Here is a 21187-nt window from a genome sequence, read left to right on the forward strand (position 1 = left end):
AGGCTGGAGACCCAAGAACACTCTGTAAGATCAAGCACAGATAACAAAAGCAATTAAAGATGGAAAGTTCATACTGAACATCTTGTAACATTTCAATCCAACCACATGGCTATTTCAGAATAAACTGTTCATTAAAATGGTGCCTTCCCTTTGATCCAAATCTATACTCTGCTGACATTTTTAGCAATGGTAGTCATTAGATTAGTGATTAAATTTTATTACATAGTGGGAATAAGTAAAAAAAAAAAAGAAAGAAAGAAAAAGATAAAAAAAAGAAAGAAAAAGCAATCAGACCACAAAGACATGAAGAAAGATAGAAAACATGAGAATTGACTTGAAATTCTTGGTTATTATTTCCTGACTTACAGATTCCATGAGTCTTTATGCTAGGAGTGCAAGAAATTTGGCTTTGTTAGAATAAGGCACGGAGCAGTGTTGGAACTTTTTTGTGTGCACCTAATATTTATCTGAGAATCCTTCTTGTTCCTTCAATCACCACAGCAACTTCCCTCAGCTCTTGGTCACAAAAGCATATGGGTGTGAGCCATACTCCACTATAAGGCCCAGAATGTTCAAGGTAAAGCAGAAGGACCATAGCATAGTCACCTCCTTTTCCCTTTCCCTTAATTAGGTTACTCAAGCTGAAGGCAATGGCCTCTCCATTCTTATAAAAGGAAGATGTTCATCAAAATTTTTTTTTTTTTTTTTTTTCACTTAACATAGACTGCTTTCAGGGGATTAATAAAAAGCCTTGGTGAAAATTATATTTTCTTTTGAATTGTACCTCAATTTTATCTTCACATTCCTACTCAAAAACTGTGGTCCCCAGAACACAAAAATGTCAAATATATATATTTATAATAGTTCTTTGTACATCTCAGTGTTCTCCTCGAAAGTGGAAGAATTAGCTAGGGAAAAGTATATTGCTTCTTTCATGCTCAAAAACGTTCTAAAATAAAAATGGAAAAAAGAATTGATCATGCCTCACTATGCTGAGTACTATACGAGACACTTTTCATTTGGTCCATTTCTCATAATGACCTTGCTGGATGGTTATTGCTATCTCCATTTACAGAGAAGAGGAACCTAGATTCAGAGAAGATACATTATTTGGGTTATGCTAAATGCTATAACAAAGCAGCTTAGATGTCAATGACGCCTTAAACATAATAGAAATTTATTCTTGTCCCTTTGAGGTCAAAATGGGTAACAGTGATCTGTAGGATGAATGTAAACTCTAACAGTTGGCTTTCCGTTCTGTCATACAAGTGCCTGATTTAAGCTTTTGATTTCTGAGGCATTCACTTCAAAGATGGTTATCTCAAATTAAACACACTGCCACACACTAGCTAAAGAGCCTGACCTCCTCCTCACAATGAGACTCCTTTGTTTTACAGATCTTGGTTGATTTCAATAACTGACCATTTGGCTCACTTGTTTTTATCGCTTCACACGTTTTAAATTCCTGCTCTTATGTCTTAAATTTATCACTAAGGAATGAGCCCATGAAACCCTAAGCCCCTGCCCTCCACCCCAATAAAAAAGACCCCCATGCTTGTCCTCTCTCCATCCCTTTTTCTCCTCCACACCATAAACACCACAACCTTTCACTATGTGGTCCCAGGGATATCATGTAATTTCCAGGTCCTGTAAGTAATACCCCTGCCCCTTTTTTTCCTAAGTTTCCTGATGGCTATTGCTAAAGGGCATCTTGCGATTATAATAAGAACCACAAGGCTGGTCCAGCCACAACATTGGCTATCGAAGGCTGAGACCAGCAAACAAAACAAGGGGTGTCTCTTCCAAGAATTTATTCAGGGATCCAGGTCCTGTGCCATTTTAGAATTCTGTCATGTTCGACATATGGGTTTCCAGGTGTGGGTACAGAGCCCCAAAGAGCAGTTTCCAGGCTCTCGGCCTCACGTGGAGGGGTGCTGGCTCGGGTAGTAGATAGCCGTCAGCTGTGGTTAGTTGGCTGTCAGCTGTAACTATTGAGCCATTGGCCACTAATATAACTGCCACGGCTATGGAGGAGAGTTGAGGAGAGTTGAGCAGAGAGGAGGAGAGTCGGTCGGCTGTCAGCAAAGAGGACAGCAGGTCACACACCGTGTGAACCCAGCCCCCAGTGAGACTGTAGTGGTATGACTCCCCTACCTATGGCTCCGTGGGTGTTCCTTTTTGGCCTCACCATATCCTGTGTTCTTATGTGGGGAGCGGGAGCAGAGACCCCACAGGCCGCCCCACACAACACCAGGTGATTGAGGAAAGAGGAAGAGAAACAGAATCTCATATGGGAGCATTTTATGTACCAGTCCAAAAAATGGTACCTACTACTTCCTTTGACCAGAACTCAGTCACATGGCTACTCTTAACTCTAAGGTCACCTGGAAAGTTCATTCTAGTTGTGCCTCAGAAGAAAATGAGTTTTGGAACAGCTAGCCAGTCTCAAGCACACTCAACTTTTCTAGTCACCAGATATGCATTTAAATGTTTGTCCATCTAAGAGTCCAGAATGTTCTAGTGGTGTGCAGTCTTTTCTCCCAGTTCTGGATATGACATATTAAAATATGTTATCTTTCAGGCAGGTATAAGAATAATCATAACAATAACATTTGTAGTAGCACATCATTGGAAATAAATTTCATGGAAGAGAGTACATAAATTGTGGTATATTCAAAACAGCTAATTAACAATGAAAATGAATTAACCAAAAATACAGATAATTACAAAAACCTAGTATAGATGACTTGCATACAATTCTAACACATTTTGTGGTAATGACACAGATAAATTAAAAATCACATTTTATTAGCAGATGGTATAAGAACTCTCTAGAAAAAGCACCCTGTCATACTGAACATCTTTTCTGAAAAGTTTACTTTAGGTAGAAACTAATTCTCTAAACATGGATATGAATGGAGGTGTCTACACCAGAAAGCAGAGAGACTTTGTTACTCTGGGGAGCTGAGGTATGAAAAGCCAGATTATGGGTAGCAGGCTGCACTTGCCACACTGTGAATCCTCTCCAGGACTCCTAAATCTTCTCGGAGTTTACTGTACCTAAACAATATTTAAATTCTAGTGGAGGTTTTGGAGTCACCAAAGAAGAAAGTCAGTTTTAAACGTCAATTAAATGCAGAGGTGCTGATGGGATTCAAAGGCAAAGAAAAGCATGAGATGCCAATTGTTGAAACCTTATACACCCGGAGAGAGGTTTTAGACTCTTACCACACCATGGAAAGGGAATTCAGATGGAATTCAATCAGCTCACCGTGGGACAAGTGGATTCTAGTGAACATATGGGTTATACTGAGTATTTGGCACTTTAGTTCACAGTAGATCTAAATCAGTGGAATAATTGCATACAGGAACATTCAAGGATGATATTCACCATGTTTTATAACTTGTATGGCACAGGCAATGACCAGTCAGAAAGAATGTCAGCCGAGATGTTGGAGTCTCCTTGATATGCTACATATTACCCTTTTTATTCTGATTCTTGGGAAAGGCTAGTTGTCCCAGGAGAGGGGTGATGACAGTGTGGGTGACAGGGAGAACACATGGAAAACAGTGGCTATTTACCAATAAGTATAAAAGCATTTCAATATTTAAACAATTATTGTGATCAGATCCATGTCTACCAGTGCAATATAAGCACTAGGGACTTTGATACTGCAAAAAGTTACAGATGAGAGGCTGAAAATAAAGAAAGAAAGGCAATAACTTTTATTCTCTCCCCTTAACAATAAGCCATATTCTCCTTCCTTGCTATCAATTTACCATTATAACACTTGGGAATGAGTAGTGTCTTCCACCTAAGGAAGAGGAATATGATATACAGAAGTATCCCATCCAGGAAAGAGTAAAAATAGAAAAGCCAAGCCCCTCTAGCCCCAGAAAACAGTGGAAAGAAATTGTACAAAAGAAGGGCAGTTAGGGAAGAGATGCCTGTAGCACGAACTTCTCTTCAGAGCTTCTGATGGGGCGGAGAGAACATGGGCAAAATGGACTGATGAGATGATCAGTAGCAGAGAGGTTTTAGCCCCACTTCAACACTTATGGAAGAGACTCCACTAGGGCTATTCCTGTAACAACCTTGGGGCAACTGTAACCAGAGAAAACGGCCACATTAGCTCGTAAGGCGGAGACAGGAGGAACTTGACATAGCTTTCCTCAAACATCTCAGCTGTCATGCCAGTCTCAGCAAGGATGAGACACAGAATTTTCCACAAGCACTGGAGTGGGGGAGGGATGCACAGAGAAGTTAGCTGAGAGTGTGACGGTGATATTTCCAGAGAAGGTGGTGCTCATAGAAGCAATTTGATTTTGAACTCAAGGACTGCCAGAGCCTGAGATTAAGTGCGAGTTGCAATTATATGCCAGTGAGGCCTGAGGGTGATCCTAATAAGTGGGGAAGACTGCTCGGCCCCAATTTAGCTGGCAAAGAATACACCACAAATTCAACAATAGTAAAATTAAGATGAAAAATCTAAAAGAACAAACAGAACATGTGGGTATAGGACATTCCTGTGGAGATCAGAGAGATTACAGGACAGACTGTAAATTCCAAGGCCATCCTTCCTCTAATATATGGCACATGAAACTTCCTCTATACATTCAGATGCAGTCTTGGAAGTGAACAGGAGAAATGAGTTGCACTCTGAATGATTAAGCATTTACTTAAAGGGGCACTCTAAATTATCATCAGGGGCCCAGTTACCCAAATGGACTGTAGGGAATGGAGTTGCCCATTATCCCATAAAATGGTACTCATAGATTTATTATGCAAAAAATAACTAAATGTATTCTTTCTTTATATCTCAGTGCAATGTGAGTAAATGTGTGACTTCATAAGACAATAAAAAGAAATCAATGTAGTGTCAAAGCTCAGTAATTTGGAAACTTTCTGAAAAGTGTTTTGTAATCAAATGCAGCCCAAAAGTTTATAAGCTACCACATGTTAGAGCCTACTTTGATTACCGTATTCAAAGTACTAGTAACAAATTTCCAAAAATAAAAATATTCTTTCCTGTCCAAGAATACAGGTATTATATAATTATGAGATATTTTATATTCACATTAATTAAAATACATAATAGCTTGTATTTGAAGTAAAAAACCCTAGCTAAAGAGAGCATCGTTATCAGTTGAGGCTTCTGTAAAAACATTTCATGCTATACTTATTTTTTTATGGAAATCCATGATGCTTAAATCATTTATTTTTATTCTATACTGAACATTTAATGTTTTAACCTATGTTATTTTTAATTGCCATCAGATTTTGGCTTCACCAATAATCTCATCTTTTCCTTTTATCTTAAATGTCACTTGTTCCTTTAAACATACCATATTTTCTTCAAGTAAGAAAAAGAGAAAAGGCTTTATTCAGTGACTGTTCTGTGTAAGGTTCTGTTCTAAATAAGAAAAATTAAAAAAAAATACATATATATATATATATATATATATATATATATATATATATATATATGAGAGAGAGTTTAGCTTTAAATCATACAAACCTAGGCTAAAGTTTAAGTCACCTAAACTGCTGATGTTAAGAAACAATTGTTAATAAATTGTATAATAAATCAGAATAACGCCATCAATATTCAAGAAAAAAATCAGAGATTCTAAAACCAGTGGGGTTGAATTCCATCAATGACTGCATGAAACTATTTTTCATTTCCCATGTTTAGGAAACGGGCCAGGAAACCTTTTCAAAATGTCTACTTCATTATTTAAAACTGAATGTTTTAAGTTGTGAGACCTGAAAATATATTTTAAACACAGGACATGATGGTCTTATGAAGAGATAAGGAACATGGGAACAAGATTTCCTCGATTGCTTGTCCAGAGTCAAACATGGATAGACTAAATAATGTCCTCTCTCAGTTTTTAACTCAAAGAAATCCATTCAATGATATGTTTTATTTTTAATAGGGGTATTGTGTTAATAATGTCTTGTGAACTAAAAACAATCTGTGCAACACAATTTTAAATATCTAGAGACTTATAATTGTGACATGAAATGAGATCAAAGCTTTGTTTGTCCTTCATTTGCTAGAAAGGTCAAGTGTCTCAGAGCATTTAACTTAGAAAGAAAAAAAAAAAGTGCTCAAAACAACACTATTTCACCAGTTGAAATGGCTCTGGAGTCTTCTATCAACTTTAGGAATTAGTTTCAATGTATTGCCTGATTTTATTCATGCAACCAGCATGGAGCAGACCACCTGCTGCGAAATAAGGGTGTAGCGACCAACAGTTATTATAGCAGTAGCCATAAGTTTATTGCTTATTGGCACTAAACTTAAATCTTAGTAATTTTGAATTACTGAGTTAGCTTAGATTTATGGAGATGCACAATCATTTAGAATGGCATTCATTCCAGAAGGGTATATTATCTAAACCAATTTTCTTATAGTGATGCAATTGCAATACTATAGTTACGGTTGTATCAGCATTTCCATTATAAAGTCCTATTTTCAGGGTTTTATAATTTGACCATAAAAATTCTCTCCTTGTTGATACTTGGCAAACAAAGTCAGAGGCATAGAACTCAATATTTTTTTTTTCTTAAATGAAATTAAAAGCACACATACACGTTTGGTCTCTTCAGCCATTTTAGGCTTTAACTCTGCAAACAACAAAAATACACCAACTATATCCACACAGATGTAAAGAATTGGAAAAAAGAACAATCACTCAAAATTCCAAGGTGACAGAAATGGTCAGTTTATATCAGTTACACTTTAAGTTCCTGTGTGAGTTTGAAAGTAAGTTTGAAAACGCAAGTGGAAATTTCACCAATGCCAATAGCAAACCAATGGCTGGGGTAGGTCCCCAATTGTTGGGTTCCTTGTCAGGGAGTTGGAGAGAATTATACTTCCCATATAAAGATGTGAGAATCAAGTAAGTAGAAACGAAAGCTTTGAAATTTTAACAGCTCTCTATAAGCACTCAGTATTATTTCTTTAGCTCACAATAGTTTCTTACTCTAAATTTACAAATATTACTGTCCATATTACTTATTTAGATTTATCATACATGCATAGATCTCCCAAATATATTGTAAACTTCTGGAGTAGAGTGCCTCTGTCTTTGGCTCCAATATGGCACATCAAAATATTTGTTGAATTCATGGCTATTAAATTGGTTTTACGTTTTCCTTTCAGAACTGAGAGAGGTTACCTGACTATTTTGTATGGAGTCAGCACTTTGGGTTGGAATAAATCCACCCTAACAAAAGCTCATAGACACAGACAATAGTTTAGTGGTTACCAGAGGGTAAGGGGGAACGGGGGGTGGGAGATAAGGGTAAGGAGGACCAAATATATGGTGATGGAAGGAGAACTGATTCTGGGTGATGAACACACAATGGGATTTATAGATGATGTATTACAGAATTGTACACCTGAAATCTATGTAATTTTACTAACAATTGTCACCCCAATAAATTAAAAAAATAAAACATGGTGGTCGCCCTCTAGTGATCAACAAAGAACATGCACATAATGTACCAAGGAAAGGCCAGACCCTATTTTTATGAGACAGAGCCATGGGAATTTGCTCTGTATAAAATTTATAGAGCATATAAAACAAATACTAGGACTTTAAAATCTAAATTTTTGTGTATAAAAGAGGAGGGCACTTCTCAGTGTTGTATTACAGTAAGTAATAAAGAAAACAGGCTACTTCCACAGACTGCCTAAATTTAATCCCGGCTTTGCTATTTGCTAGCTTTGTAAATTACTCAGATACCTAGTAACTATGAGAGCCAATTTCCCACCAATGAAATTAGGGATAACGATAAAATTTGCAATTGCGTTTGAGGATTATTGTGATAATTACATGGGATAATCCATGATCATTTTAGCTCATATTAGAAATATGTTAGCTATCATTTACATTGTTTTTTTCTGCTGTCCCATTTTGAGCATAACAGCCTTTCTAAAATTGTCATTAATGAGGAGTCTCTTCTTTAAAGTGTTTTTCTTTGACTACTTTGTTTCCATCAGCTTAAAGAAATCTAAAATTGAAAAAAACAAGTCAAGTGTTACTTGCACTATGGAAGGTATAGAATACAGGGCAGCTCTTGCCTTCAATGTACTTATAATTAATTCTTTCACTTATGATATAAAAATGTAACTAAGAATCACAAGGTCTTGGGCTGAGCACTGCATGGGGAAAGAGGAGCAAAGATATATTCTTTATTATACAGAAATTTACATTCGTTTCATAAAACTGTGACATGCCATGTTTCCCTGAAAATAAGACCTACCCTGAAAATAAGCCCCAGTTAAGACCATCAGCCAGACAGATGCATTTAGTATGTTATGCAATGTTCCAGAAGAAGATGACATGACTGTATTTGAATAATTGTAGATTGTTTTACATGAAAAAATAAGACACCCCCAGGAAATACGCCCTAATGTGTCTTTTGGAGCAAAAATTAATATAAGACCCAGTCTTATTTTCGGGGAAATACATTATAATATCTGGTCTTATTTGGGGGGAAACACAATTGAGGGCACTTTAGAGTTGAAGGTGTAGAAGGTGAGCTCAGAGTACCATTATTTGGGTTTCAATCTGGTTTCTGTCATTCACTTGCTATGTGAACATCAGAAAGTTTCCCAACATCTCTGTGCCTCAATTTCCTTATTTACACCATGCTGAACAATGCCCATAAAGTTTGCAGTGAGCATTCCAAATGCTCAGTAGATGATAAACATTACTGTTATAACTATTGTTTTTCACACAATCTTGGATTCGAATGTTCAACTAAAATAGGTAAATGTTTACCTGAGCTTTGCTTGACATTGCAAATTGGATAATGAAACATCTAAGAATCCCACCCCATTAGGATGTGCCCATGTTAAATATACAACCCTAACCATGATAGCCAGTCAGTGAGGAATTTTGTTTTGTTTTGTTTTGTTTTGTTTTGTTTTGTTTTGTTTTGTTTTGTTTTGTTTTGTTTGCCGGGGAGGGAAAATTTAGACCCAAATAACTTGTAGTCTCCAAAATGTACAGCAGACCATGAAAGTTTCTATTTCTCAGTGGCATCTCAACTTTCTGGGTCTTCTCACACTCAGAGCAGAAAGGATCCCATATGAAATTGAGTTTTAAAGGTATATTAAATTTGCTAAAAAGTATTTTAGGGCTCAAGAGGAAGGAGAATTATTTTCTATAAATTCTGAAGAAATGCAGACTTCTTCTAGTGATCTATTTTTTATGGAGTAAATGCTGAGGTCAAAACTTGAGTGTGAACTCTAGGTAAGACTGTTTTGTGAGAAAGAAAATACAAGATACTATAATTTAGATAGGTTGCCATCTCACAGGATACATGGAAGAGAATTGGAAATACATTGTCTTTTATGCACCAAGAATATCGATCATAGATGCAGGGTGGCATACCATAAATAGAGCTATTATCTAGAAAAGGGTTTATCACTTCTGGAATATCATTTGTCTCTCACTTGGTAAGGATTGTCTCCCTAGGACTCAAGCCCTCAGAGACCAAGTTCCACATAATTACTGGCTATGGGATAAAGATTCATGGAAGAAGGTTATACAAACCAAAGAGGAGTTATTGCGAGAGGAGTTGCCTTAAGAAAAGTATTCCAGGGATGTGCCTTGATGAGATAGAGAAGTCTGAAGGGGATGGCTTGAGTATTTCTCACCTAACAGTCCAGCGTTCATCTCTGTGGTTCACTTCAATTAACATTATAGGTGGATGGTCTTCAGCTCTGCTTTTTAAAACGCAACAAGCATGTATTTGATGTTTGTTTTGGGCAGGTGCTAAATTTGGTGATTGCAATTCATACATAAATGAAAAATAGATCCATGTTCTTAAAGAGACTATGGTTTGGTGGAAGAAACTGAAAAGAAAAAATAAAGGTTTTTAATAAAATATGATGTGTTTACACAGGAAGTAGGCATAACATATTTTGAGAATACTCAAGAGGGCCAATGAGTGTTGAGAGCAAGTCTGGAAATATATTCTGAAGGAGAAGACTGAAGTTTTTAGTGTGAACATTTTTTATCAGTTGAAGAAAGGAGGAAACATTATTGACAGAGCAGAGAACATGAGCAAATGTCTTTTGTTAGCAGGGCCCTTCCCCAACCCCTGTTTTCTCTCTCTGCAGCATACTGGGTGGGATCTCAGGCACAGACACATGGATGCTAATTAATATTTACTCATCATAATCCATCCTTACGTAGGATGGCCCCGTCACAAAAGGTGGCCATGATATGAACTCAGTAGGCTTTTTTTTGGCTTTTCTGAAACACAGAATTTAAAGGGTAGGTTCGGATATTGTGTTGGAGTGAAACCAGCAAATCAGTCTACACTTTTTAGGGCTAACTTTTGACAGAGTGGTAGAGATGAAATTTGTTTATTTTACAACTGCTTAGTGATTTATTACTCCTGAAATAGTCCCTTCTTTCAGAGTTTATAATGTAATGAAAAAGGTAGACCAGCGAATTGACCATTAAAAAATGGCAGGGTGATCTGTAACGTAAATATAGCATATGCCATGACACTGGGAGTTTATAATATCATGCATCTAATTTAGTATAATTCAAGGCATCAAGTCTATTGAAAAATTCCATAAGAAGTGGTAGTGATATGAAAGATTAGTAGAAGTTAGTTATAGTAGAAATAAGCTAAAAGTTAGTTAGATAAGAGATAAAAGCAGGAAGACAGATGGATAATAAATGGAAATAGAAAAAAGAACAATGTCAAGTGCAGGGCAGTGGGAAGGTTTTGCAAGAGATGCAGGTAACCAAGGGGTGCATTGATTGTAGATTATTTAAAAACAGTAATAAACAAAAGTCAATCTGCTTGTTGTCACCATGCATGCGTAATTCAAAACAATGTCAGCGACAAATTAGCCCTACCTGAAAAATGTTTGTCTATTTTCTAAGCCATTAGTGCAAAAGGGATTAAGAAGCACAATTGGTAATTACGAAATAATCATGGGGATGTAAAGCACAGCATAGGGAATGTAGTCAATAATATTGTAATAATTATATACAATGGCCAGGTGGGTACTGGACTTATCAGGGGCATCATTTCATAAATTACATAAATGTCTAACCACTAAGCTGTACACCTGAAAGTAATATAAAATAATATTAAATGTCAACTATAATTGAAAAATAAAAAATAATAATTTAAAAAATCCAATTTGAAACTTATCCTTTACTTAATACTTTATTCTAGAAGAAAATTAATTTTCAGAAAACCCAGTTATACAACCAGCCCTCAACACACTCCAACTCAACTATGTGTTTTTACTTCAAGAGTAAGTTCCTAACATTTCAGAATCACTCACGCTCATTTTGAACAGGCACTGTTTCCAACCCCAGTGGCACAGAATATTCTTGTGCATAAACAACAGATTTGAAATAAACAAGGTTAGTACAATAATTGTAAAGATGAAGAAACAGAACTGGGTTATTGCAATTCTGTAATTCTATGTGACAGCCTGAAGTTTTAACTTCAGATTGAAAACAGTACAACAAAATGCAAATTGTTAGGCGTAATACACAGAGGGTGCCCCCCAAAAAAAGTATACACATTTTAATAAAGGAAAAAGCTATTAAAATTGTAATACTCAATATACACCGATAACGAAAGATGAATACAAGTCACAACTGACTTCTGTAATTACAAGAGGTGCTCAAGGTGGTTACCATCAGTGTCGAGACACTTCTGATGATGGCAAACTACTGCTTGAGCGACATTGACCAAGTAGCCACCTGTATACATTTTTTTTGGCATTTGTTTGGCACCCTCAGTATATGTCTGTATATGTGTACATACATATACACGCATATATAACCAAATTATATATAAAAGCTGAACTATTTCCCTGAATTACCTAATGCAAGCCTATGCATCCAGGAACACCACCACAGGAAAGAACTATCTTAGGCAGAAGGAACAGCACGTGTGAATTCATGGAGCTGAGAGACTGCAGTGTGTTCTGGGGAGAACTGCAAGTTATTTCAGTGTGACTGCATCAGGGAACACAAAGGAGTGGTTACTGAAGAGTTAGGCCCATGCAAAATCATGCAGAAGCCTGGCAGCTATGTTTTAAACTTTGAACTTGAACTCATGGGCCAGTGGGAGCCATTGCAGAGTTTCAAGAGTAGGATTAACATGAACATTTGCACTTGCTAGAGACAATTGTGATGACATTGTTAGAATGCGTGATATTGAGTAGAAGATCAGTTATGTGACTGCTGTCATTTTAGTGAGAGAAAATGGTGCTCTGAATTAAGGTAGTGGGTCTGGAGTTAGAGAAAAATACCGGGGGTGGGGGGGAGAGAGGAGTTCTTGTACTGCCAGTATTTTGTCTTGGGTAACTGAGTGGGTGACAGTGCCAGTCATGGAATTAAGGAGAACACAGGGGCAGGAGATCTAGATAGAGGGTCATTTTGGTCATAGGGTGCATGATTTTTGACTGGGACATGGAAACAGGTGTCTTGGAGACATCAGAATACATTACACAGAGGCTGATAACAGACCTGGAAACATGTAGATGTGAGAACCTGAGAATAGAGATGTTTGGCTATTTGAAGCTCTTTGGGCTGTGTACTGTAATTAGCATTTCTGGGTCCCTCGTGCTGCACCTCGGATCTCTCCCATCACAGCCTCACATCCTTCACTAACTCTACGTCCTTAGTCAGGGTATTTAATTTCACTGGGCCTCAATTATCTGTAACCTAGTAGTTACCATGCATTTAGGGGAGGACACATTTTGAGAGTTATTAAAATATCTGTTCACATTTATTTTCTAACTGCCTCACAAATTGATATTTCCCCAATTTTTCTGGAATGGGATTTAGAGCAAGTGAACTTTAGCTGAGAGAAGTAAAGTTACCATCCAGTTTAATGCTTGTTGGATCTCTTAGACATCTAGGTGTAGAAGAGGAGAGCACATGCCTAGTGGGAGGGGTATAAGTGGAAGCAAAATGGTCAAAAAAAAAAAAAAATAGGAGTCCATCAAGCATACTTTTTCAGATACTTTACACTGACAGCCCCTGTCTACCCCCAGGTTTTCCATACAACTACCTGTTTATACATTTGTGTTACCACAGGAAAGTAACCTACATGATGTGGTACCAAATTCTTGATCAGTTTGATGAAACACAAGAGAGTCTTTAAGGACAAAGAATCTATAGTGCATTTCAAGTACGTTACAGCACTGCCCCCCCTCCCCACCCCTGCCTCCATTTGTTTTCATTTCACTCATTTTATCTTGATTCTGTTGTAACAGATGCCGATAGAGTTTTTGACACTGAGAATGCCAGATCTATCATTAATGTGTTGCCAAACTGGGAAAGATTTACTAACAATATGTTTTGCCTGCATTGGTTTGCTTCTTTTAATAGAGAAACTCATTTGAATAACATCTGAATAAAGGAGTTAATAATAGTAGCCTGGAAGCGAAGCCAGATAGGATTAATGAGCAACTGACCCAAATCTTCACCCTGAATTAAAACTGAATGACATTAGAATAATTTTGGAGACTCAGAATGTTGTGTCAATTCCAAACCCTCCTTCTACCCTTTCCCCTCTTCCCCTCTAGCTACCATATTTTTAACATAGCTTACCTTTGTACCTCCTGGCTTTACTTGGGAGTTAAGAAAGAATATCTTGGATTGACATTAAAATCTTTTGTAGTATCAGCAATAAAACATTATTCTGCAACTGGTTACAAATTTTAGTAACATAGTTCATAGTGTTCTATCTATATGTATGTAATGACTACATATTGGGAAGGGCATTAAGAAAATCATTTTCCTCTATTAAAATTCAAATATCAAAGAATGTTATGATGTTGTAGCCCGTTTGTGTGCTGGTAAGTGTGAGAGAAAGTGGGGTGGAGGGGGAGTGAAAGTCCCTGTAAAAATAGTAAAATACCTGTATATGGACTTTTGACTATATTTTAAATGTGGCCACAGGAGGATTTAAATTCCTCTATACTTAAGAGGAAAATTTATCTTTATTAAAATGCTTATTTTATAAATATGGCAGCAAGGGTATTAGACAAACAAAAACAAGGAAATAAAACAAGAAAAAAAAATTTATGGATGAGTAATATCTATAAGAAACTTCCATTATTCAGAATGTTTGATATTTCATTTATAGTTCATTCATGTATACATCATTCATTTATTTCTTTATCAAAACTTGGTTGCCCATATACCATATTTTACATACTCGAGAGGCGACAATGAATATGGATCCTGTCCTCTAAGGATCTCTTACTCTTACCACCAAATTTCCTGAAATAATTGGGATTCTAAATGATTGATATCTGTCCCATTAGGTGTCACTGTTTCACAGTTTTTATGCCTAATCCAACCCCTTAAGTGTCTTTGGTGTATATTGTGTAAAACAAAACAAAACAAATAATAAAAGAGATATTTTTTGCCTTACAATTGTTTAAAATACCTTTAATTCATGGATGAATGGCTCTGAGAAAAGCTTTATTGAAATGTAAATTAAGGAGTCGCTTCAATTGTATGTTAAAGGCACCAAGAAAAACACCCTACCTTATAGAGTATCTTTCCCCTTGATTTGGGCCTTCATTCATTCACTTAGCAAATATATTAAGCTCAAATTGTGGCCTAAGGAATGTGCTATATTTTTGCATTCAGAAATATATGAGAACTTTTTTTTTTTTTCTTTCTGTACAGCAAGGAATGTAGATAAATAATCAAATAATCATTCTGTAATATGCCAAACATGTTTTTTAAAGTATGGCCTGAGATTTAGGAGAAACATTAATTCTCTATAAGATGTCAGGTAAGATTTACTATAGGAAACATTAAAGGATAAATAGCAGGACCAGGGCTAGATCGAGGCATTCTTCTTAAATGCAAAATTTAAGGTGGTGCCAAGTAATTCAGAAATCGAGATAAATAATTTTTTTTTTTCCCCAGAAAGTTTTTAGCAAAATATTTTTAAAAATCATGTTGGCATACTATGGTCTGAAGGCATGTCACCAGCTTTTGTAAATACAGTTTTATGGGCTTTCAACAAGTATGGATAAGGGGTACAGGTATTCTGGAACAGAAAACATGAGAAAACACTGGAAGATTTGGGAATGGCATGTGAGATGGGGTTAAGAATGACAACTAGCCTTGTAAAGGTAAGAAGAATACCTGAATGGAAGTGGCTGTTTTCTGTTTTGCTTTATTTAATGTGAAATTCTGGATTATAGTCATTTCACCCTTGTTTCAAGTTTCCATCCTGTAAGAAGTAATGAATTAATTAACTTTGAAGTGTTTGTGATTTATTTGAAAATATGATAGACCTTTACTAATGTCAGTTGAATTGAATAGTTTATTTCTTATTTTAAGAAACCTAAAAGGAATGAGAGAAAATAGAGAGAGAAGGAGGTATTTGAAAGAGGCATCAAAAGGGGCGGTAAGCACTTAGAAGACACACTTTTCTTACTATGCAATTTTGCTGATCTGTTATACATGAAACAAGTAGGACATGTGTAAATATGTGAATGATTTATACCATATACGTACAGAGTACTAAGGAAACATGTATTAAGACTAAAGATAAACAGAAACATTTAAGTTTTCTTTGAAGAAATGAAACTGCATATACTTTTATTTTAAAGTTCTGGCTGTATTGAATAATGATTAACGAAAAATATATATTTAGGTTGAACAACATAATTTTTAAGGTGTACATGATGATTTAATACATGTATACATTATGAAATGATTACCACAATCAAGTTAATTAACACATCCATCACCTCACATAGTTACCTTTTTTTGTGTGGTGAGAACACTTATGATCTACTCTCTTAGCAAGTGTCAAACATATAACACAGTATTAACTACAATCACTATGCTGTACGTTAGATCCTCAGAACTTTTCATCTTATAACTGAAACATTGTACCCTTTGACCAATATCTTCCCATTTCCCCCGCCCTCTAGCCCCTGGTAACCAACATTCTACTCTCTGGTACATGAAACCAGACTCACAAACACAAATACTGTGTGAACTAATTTATATATGAAATCTATAAAGGTCTGTCTCTATTTTCAAAGAAAAAAAATACCTATGATGGTACAGGGGGATGGAAAGCATGTTCTGTAGGAATGGTGGAGACTGTGAAAAAGGATAAATAATTTGAAGCACATAAACAACATGAAGGAAAACAGACATGGTAATACTTGAAAGAATGAAGGTTTCCACAGGTTACGGTATGACTAGTTTTGTACCACAGGAAGAACACAATGATAATTTTGTATTTTATATAAATGATATCATATATATGTGTCTTTGAAATGCATGTATAGCTAGATTATAATTACATCCAGATTTAATTTTTAGCTCATCACTGATTCTTCCATAAAGCTCAATATTTAATTTTAAGGTCAACAATAAATGTATTTACAAAGTGGATTTTTAGACTCAGGTAGAAACCCTTAAGAACATCGGTGCACCGCAGCCCCAAATCTGGTGAGGTCACCTCTTAATGACTGCAAAGTAACAAAAAAATGTAAACTTCCCATTCAACAACCTCGAATCCAGACACGGCATTGAAATTACAGTGAGTCACACATCTCAGTTTACCTATTGTGTGGCCTTCATTAAGTCTGTCTATGGCTGATATGCCTTTTTCAAAAACAGGAACAATATTTACAACAACTTCAAAGCAATGTCAAAGACAACACTGAATGCAATAGTTATCACCAAGCCCCATTATGTGCGTCTCCACTCCCAGGAGTTACAATAAAAAAAAATAAGTTATCATCAAGTACAGCATCAAAAACATGAACTACAGTCATATCCAGATAGCTTTTCCTTTTTCCAGGTGCATCATTATTTTCAGTCACAGCTTTGACGGAGAAACCACTAACTATGAACCACCAAAACAAGAGAGACAAAACAACAAAGTAAACAATGCCTAGAGCGATAAATAGATTTTAATTTTTTTTTTTTTTTTTAACAGAAAGCATCCATCTCTCCAGCTTTTGTTTGTGATGGATGGATTGAGAGAAGACCTCACAAAATCCAGCAACAGAAAAATGTAACACTCAGTAGATGATGAACACATTACCCATTGCCTTCCTCACTGAGGGCTTACAGTACAGTCAGGAATATGATGATGTGTCACCTGGACCAAGGGATCACTGTGGTGATGTCTCTGCATTATTGATTTGGTTTTCTCCTTTATGAGGGAGCGATCTACTTTGTTTTTTTCTTTTTTTTCTTTTTCTTTTTTTTGGAGTCTAAGTATCCATATACACAATTATTTCTGCCATGATTATTACAAAATTTCTTTGCCAGCTTATATTTTCCATATTCAATTATATTTACTACCTTATGCTATGACAGCCTTATGAGATGAGGGACTTCCCTACAATAATGATTGCAAACGACACCCAAATTGAGAGAAAAATAAATAATATTGTATATCATTAGGAGGAAGTGAAAATGTTTTAAGTTCTAAACACAGTTATGGCCAAAGCGTATTTAGCTAACAATTACTCACTTCTCTGTATGCTCATCCATCGTATTATTACCTCTGGCTACATCTATTCCCCACACTCCCACTCCACCCCACCCCCCCGCACTCCCACAATAATAATTTTCCTCTCTGAAGACTTACAAATAGAATCACTATTTATTTAGTCAGTTTAATTTATTCCTTCTTTAGTCAACTTCTCAAACAAAAACTATGCCTGTGGTAGTCTTTACTATCCAACCCTTTCCCCTCTTCTTTCAAACTTTTCCTTCAGTTTTGACCAAATCAAATTCAGTCTATTCTTGGGCAGTTTCTTACTTTAGGAATCTCTTCCTGACCTACTATGTTCCCTTATGAATGCTTTCCCCAGGTATTAATAGACTTCCTGACACTTTCTTGGGTTGATCACGCAGTCTCGTGTCAACATAACTATCTGTCAGAGAATTTGAAAAGCTGTGAGCCTGCTGAGACTTGCATTTAAAATGTTATGTAACATAGATGACATTACCAGAGCATCTTAGCACCTGATTTAGGCTATAATGTGAACAAAATGCTCACGTCAGGAGAAGTACCAGGCATTGGAGAAAAAAGGCATCATAGTTAATATCTATTCTTGAAGACCTGTTCATTCATCCAATCATTTTTTATTTACTTTGGTTATAGATTTTTATAGTCTAAGCATCTATACACACAATTATTTCTCTAGTCTTATTCATTGCTCCCTTTTACTTACAAATCTTACAGGTAATACTTTGTAAAATAATTCCTTCCAAGCTAGAGCAAAATCATTTAGTAAGGTTCTTTATCCAAAGGGTAAACAAAATGCAGTTTATGCTGTACTTTTACCCATGGGAGCTTGAAGTGAATGGTGTAAAAGAAAACAGTTTGATGAAATCTGGGTACAGAGAATCTGACACCAATTAAGGCAATATTTCACTTACCCAAATGTCGTTTTTCATGTGACCTCAAGTATACTGAATAAAAACAAGAGCCTGGAAGAAAGCAAATGCAGGCAAACAACTGCAGTCATACAAAAGGTAGCCACAAAAGCTATCTACTTAAAAATCAAACTTAATTATAAGGGATTCTTTGAAAGACTCTTAAAAGATATTTTTATTTTACAAAATATATCATTACAACAAAGCTAGTGACTGTAACAATTCTTTATCAGTGATATAGTATTCACTAGTAAGTTGGCATTATTATCATCTAAATATATCATTGCATTTACCTATTAAAAATGCAATTTAAAAATGTGGAAAAGATTCGTCTTCTGGAAAGAGACCATAATCTCACATTAACTTCAGTGAAAACAAAAGAAAATCTACAGAATACAGTCTCAGGAATTAAAAATAGTGTAGAGGTCTTGCCCCTTTTCAACTGAGATAAATGACCAAAATATCATAGCAAGATCTCAGAATATCATTGTATTAGAGTTTACCTGTTAATTTTTGCTGTATAACAAACCACCTTAAAATATAATGGCTTCAAACAACCACCACTTATTTAGCTCACGATTCTGCTAGGCGGTTCTTCTGATCTGGCCAGACTTAACCAACCTTGACTGGGTTAGTTCACGTGTCTGTAGAGAGCTGGTACATTTTCTAGGTTCCACTAGTCCCAGAAGGCCTTACTCACATATGTGGCAGTTGGCTGGCAATCACCTGGGGCAACAAGGGTGATTGGGCCACTTGTCTTTTGCCATCCAGTAGGCTTACATGGACTTATTAACATGGTGGCATTTTTTCCAAACGTACGTAGAAAGGAAGCTGCAAGGCCTCTTATGGTCTGTGCTTACAACTGGCATAATCTCATCATTGCTAGGTTCTGTTGGTTAAAACAAATCTTAAGCCTCCCACTCCCTCTAGATTCAAGGAGTGAGAAAACAGATTCAACCTCTTTTTGGAAAAGCTATACAGTACTGTAGAGGCTTTTTTTTTTTTTTTTTTTTTTCAATCCATCATATAGATAATAGTTAAATTATAGATGCTTAACATGGTATCACAGAATTAAACAAAAAATAAAAGAAAGAAGAAAATAAAAAAAGTGTCAGTTTTTTAAGCTATTTACACATTAATAAAAGACAATAGCAGATAATTTTCAGACTGAAAGAACAGCTTAGCTATTAATATAGCTGTTATGAAGCTAATGACTGGAACAATTCTTTATCAGTGATATAGTACTCACTAATAAGTTGGCATTATTATCATCTAAAATAATACCCAGTAAGGTGACACAATTTCTTCCATGGCAATTCTAAATAAATGAGATAAATAATTTGTGTGTGTCCAGTATATGTGATACACTGTGCTTGATATTAAGTCTAAAATGGTAAATAAAACAGTCCCAGTCTCCAGCCTCATGGACCATACAGTCTAGCAGGTGAGACAGATAATAAAACAAAGAAATAAACACACATCTACCATCAGCAAAGACTGGTATGACATGTAAAATGATACCTGCTTTATATAAAGTGTTCCAGATGACATCTCTCAGGAAATCACCTCGCAGTGAAGGCCTAGAAAAGAATTAAGATGATTATAATTAACTCTACTTTAAAATACCATGATATATGAATATTAGAGTTACAGATAACCATAGAAATAATCTATTCAATCTGTTTTTTTCATAGATGAAAAACAACTAGAGTCCAGACTGGAAAAATAATTTGTTCTAGTCTCCTCAGCAGCCGGGGATGATTTGGGACCAGGCCTAGTTCAGTATGTGCTTTGACACCACAGTGCCCTCTCTCCCCTTACTCTCAAACACAGTTCTGCAAAAGTCCTTGTTACCTGCTGTGAGTTCAATAATAAATCTGACACAACAGTACAGAATGTTGATTTCAGGGACTTTGCAGGTGTGCTTCTTGGGGCAAGTGCAGGCTGGTAAGGGAGTTGCAGTAAAGCATGGTAGTTAGAAGACTTCAGTGGAGGAGACAAATTGACCTTGTTATATCTACCTTTGCAATTTGTATAGCTATGTGGTCTCAGACCTTTTTGTGCTTTGGTTTCCTTATCTGTAAAATGGGAATAAAAATATTGATGCTTAATTTGTAGGATTGGTGTTAGGATTAAATGAGTCAGTAACTGCAAAGCATTTAGAAAAGTACATGACACTTAATACTCCTCCAATAAGCATCACTAATTATTGGTCTAATATTTATTCATGAGGCCTGAAGTTGGACCCCAGCCACATTTTACAACAATTGACCTGGGAGAGAAGAAATGAGTGAACTAATGGAGGGATTAAAATTGAAAAAGTTCTTACATCTCAAATAATAGTATAGAAGCAAATTGCCAAATATTTTCTCCTTGATTTTCAAGAATAAGGAGTATAATTTAAAATAAAATAATACAATAAAATAAAAAAAAACATACGCCTTTGTTTCATGAGTTCCTAGTTGAAATTGCAGGAGTTGGAATCAAGACTTATGCTAATGAAGATGCTTCACTTATTTTCATTTCTCCGGTGCCCTATCCAGTTTACTCTTCTGAGTGTTGCAGGAAAGTCAGTGTGGGGAGAATAACTAAACAGAAAATTAACAAGCAACCATTGTTGTCAAAGTTCTGTAAGAGCTAGGTGATTGATGCCTGTCATTAATTCACATGCTGATAACAAAGAGGAGATTTGGCAGCCATCTGGAGTGTGAGAGGGGTTCACCGTATCCACCCC

The 21187-nt window shown here is 35.9% G+C and overlaps 1 protein-coding gene across 1 annotated transcript in view; it reads right to left on the reverse strand.

Annotated features, from left to right (window-relative positions):
- The window catches only part of LOC109448871 (uncharacterized), a 214662-nt gene that overhangs the window by 98408 nt on the left and 95067 nt on the right, over nucleotides 1–21187 (reverse strand). Inside the window, exons 2-3 of the mRNA XM_074333994.1 lie at nucleotides 19975–20033; nucleotides 18457–18507 (exon numbers count right to left, since the gene is read on the reverse strand). Of these exons, the coding sequence (XP_074190095.1) occupies nucleotides 18457–18507; nucleotides 19975–20033 (110 nt within the window). The remainder of the gene's footprint in view (nucleotides 1–18456; nucleotides 18508–19974; nucleotides 20034–21187) is intronic.

The sequence above is a fragment of the Rhinolophus sinicus genome, linkage group LG05 (genome assembly GCF_036562045.2).
Source record: "Rhinolophus sinicus isolate RSC01 linkage group LG05, ASM3656204v1, whole genome shotgun sequence".
Taxonomy (NCBI): Eukaryota; Metazoa; Chordata; class Mammalia; order Chiroptera; family Rhinolophidae; genus Rhinolophus; species Rhinolophus sinicus.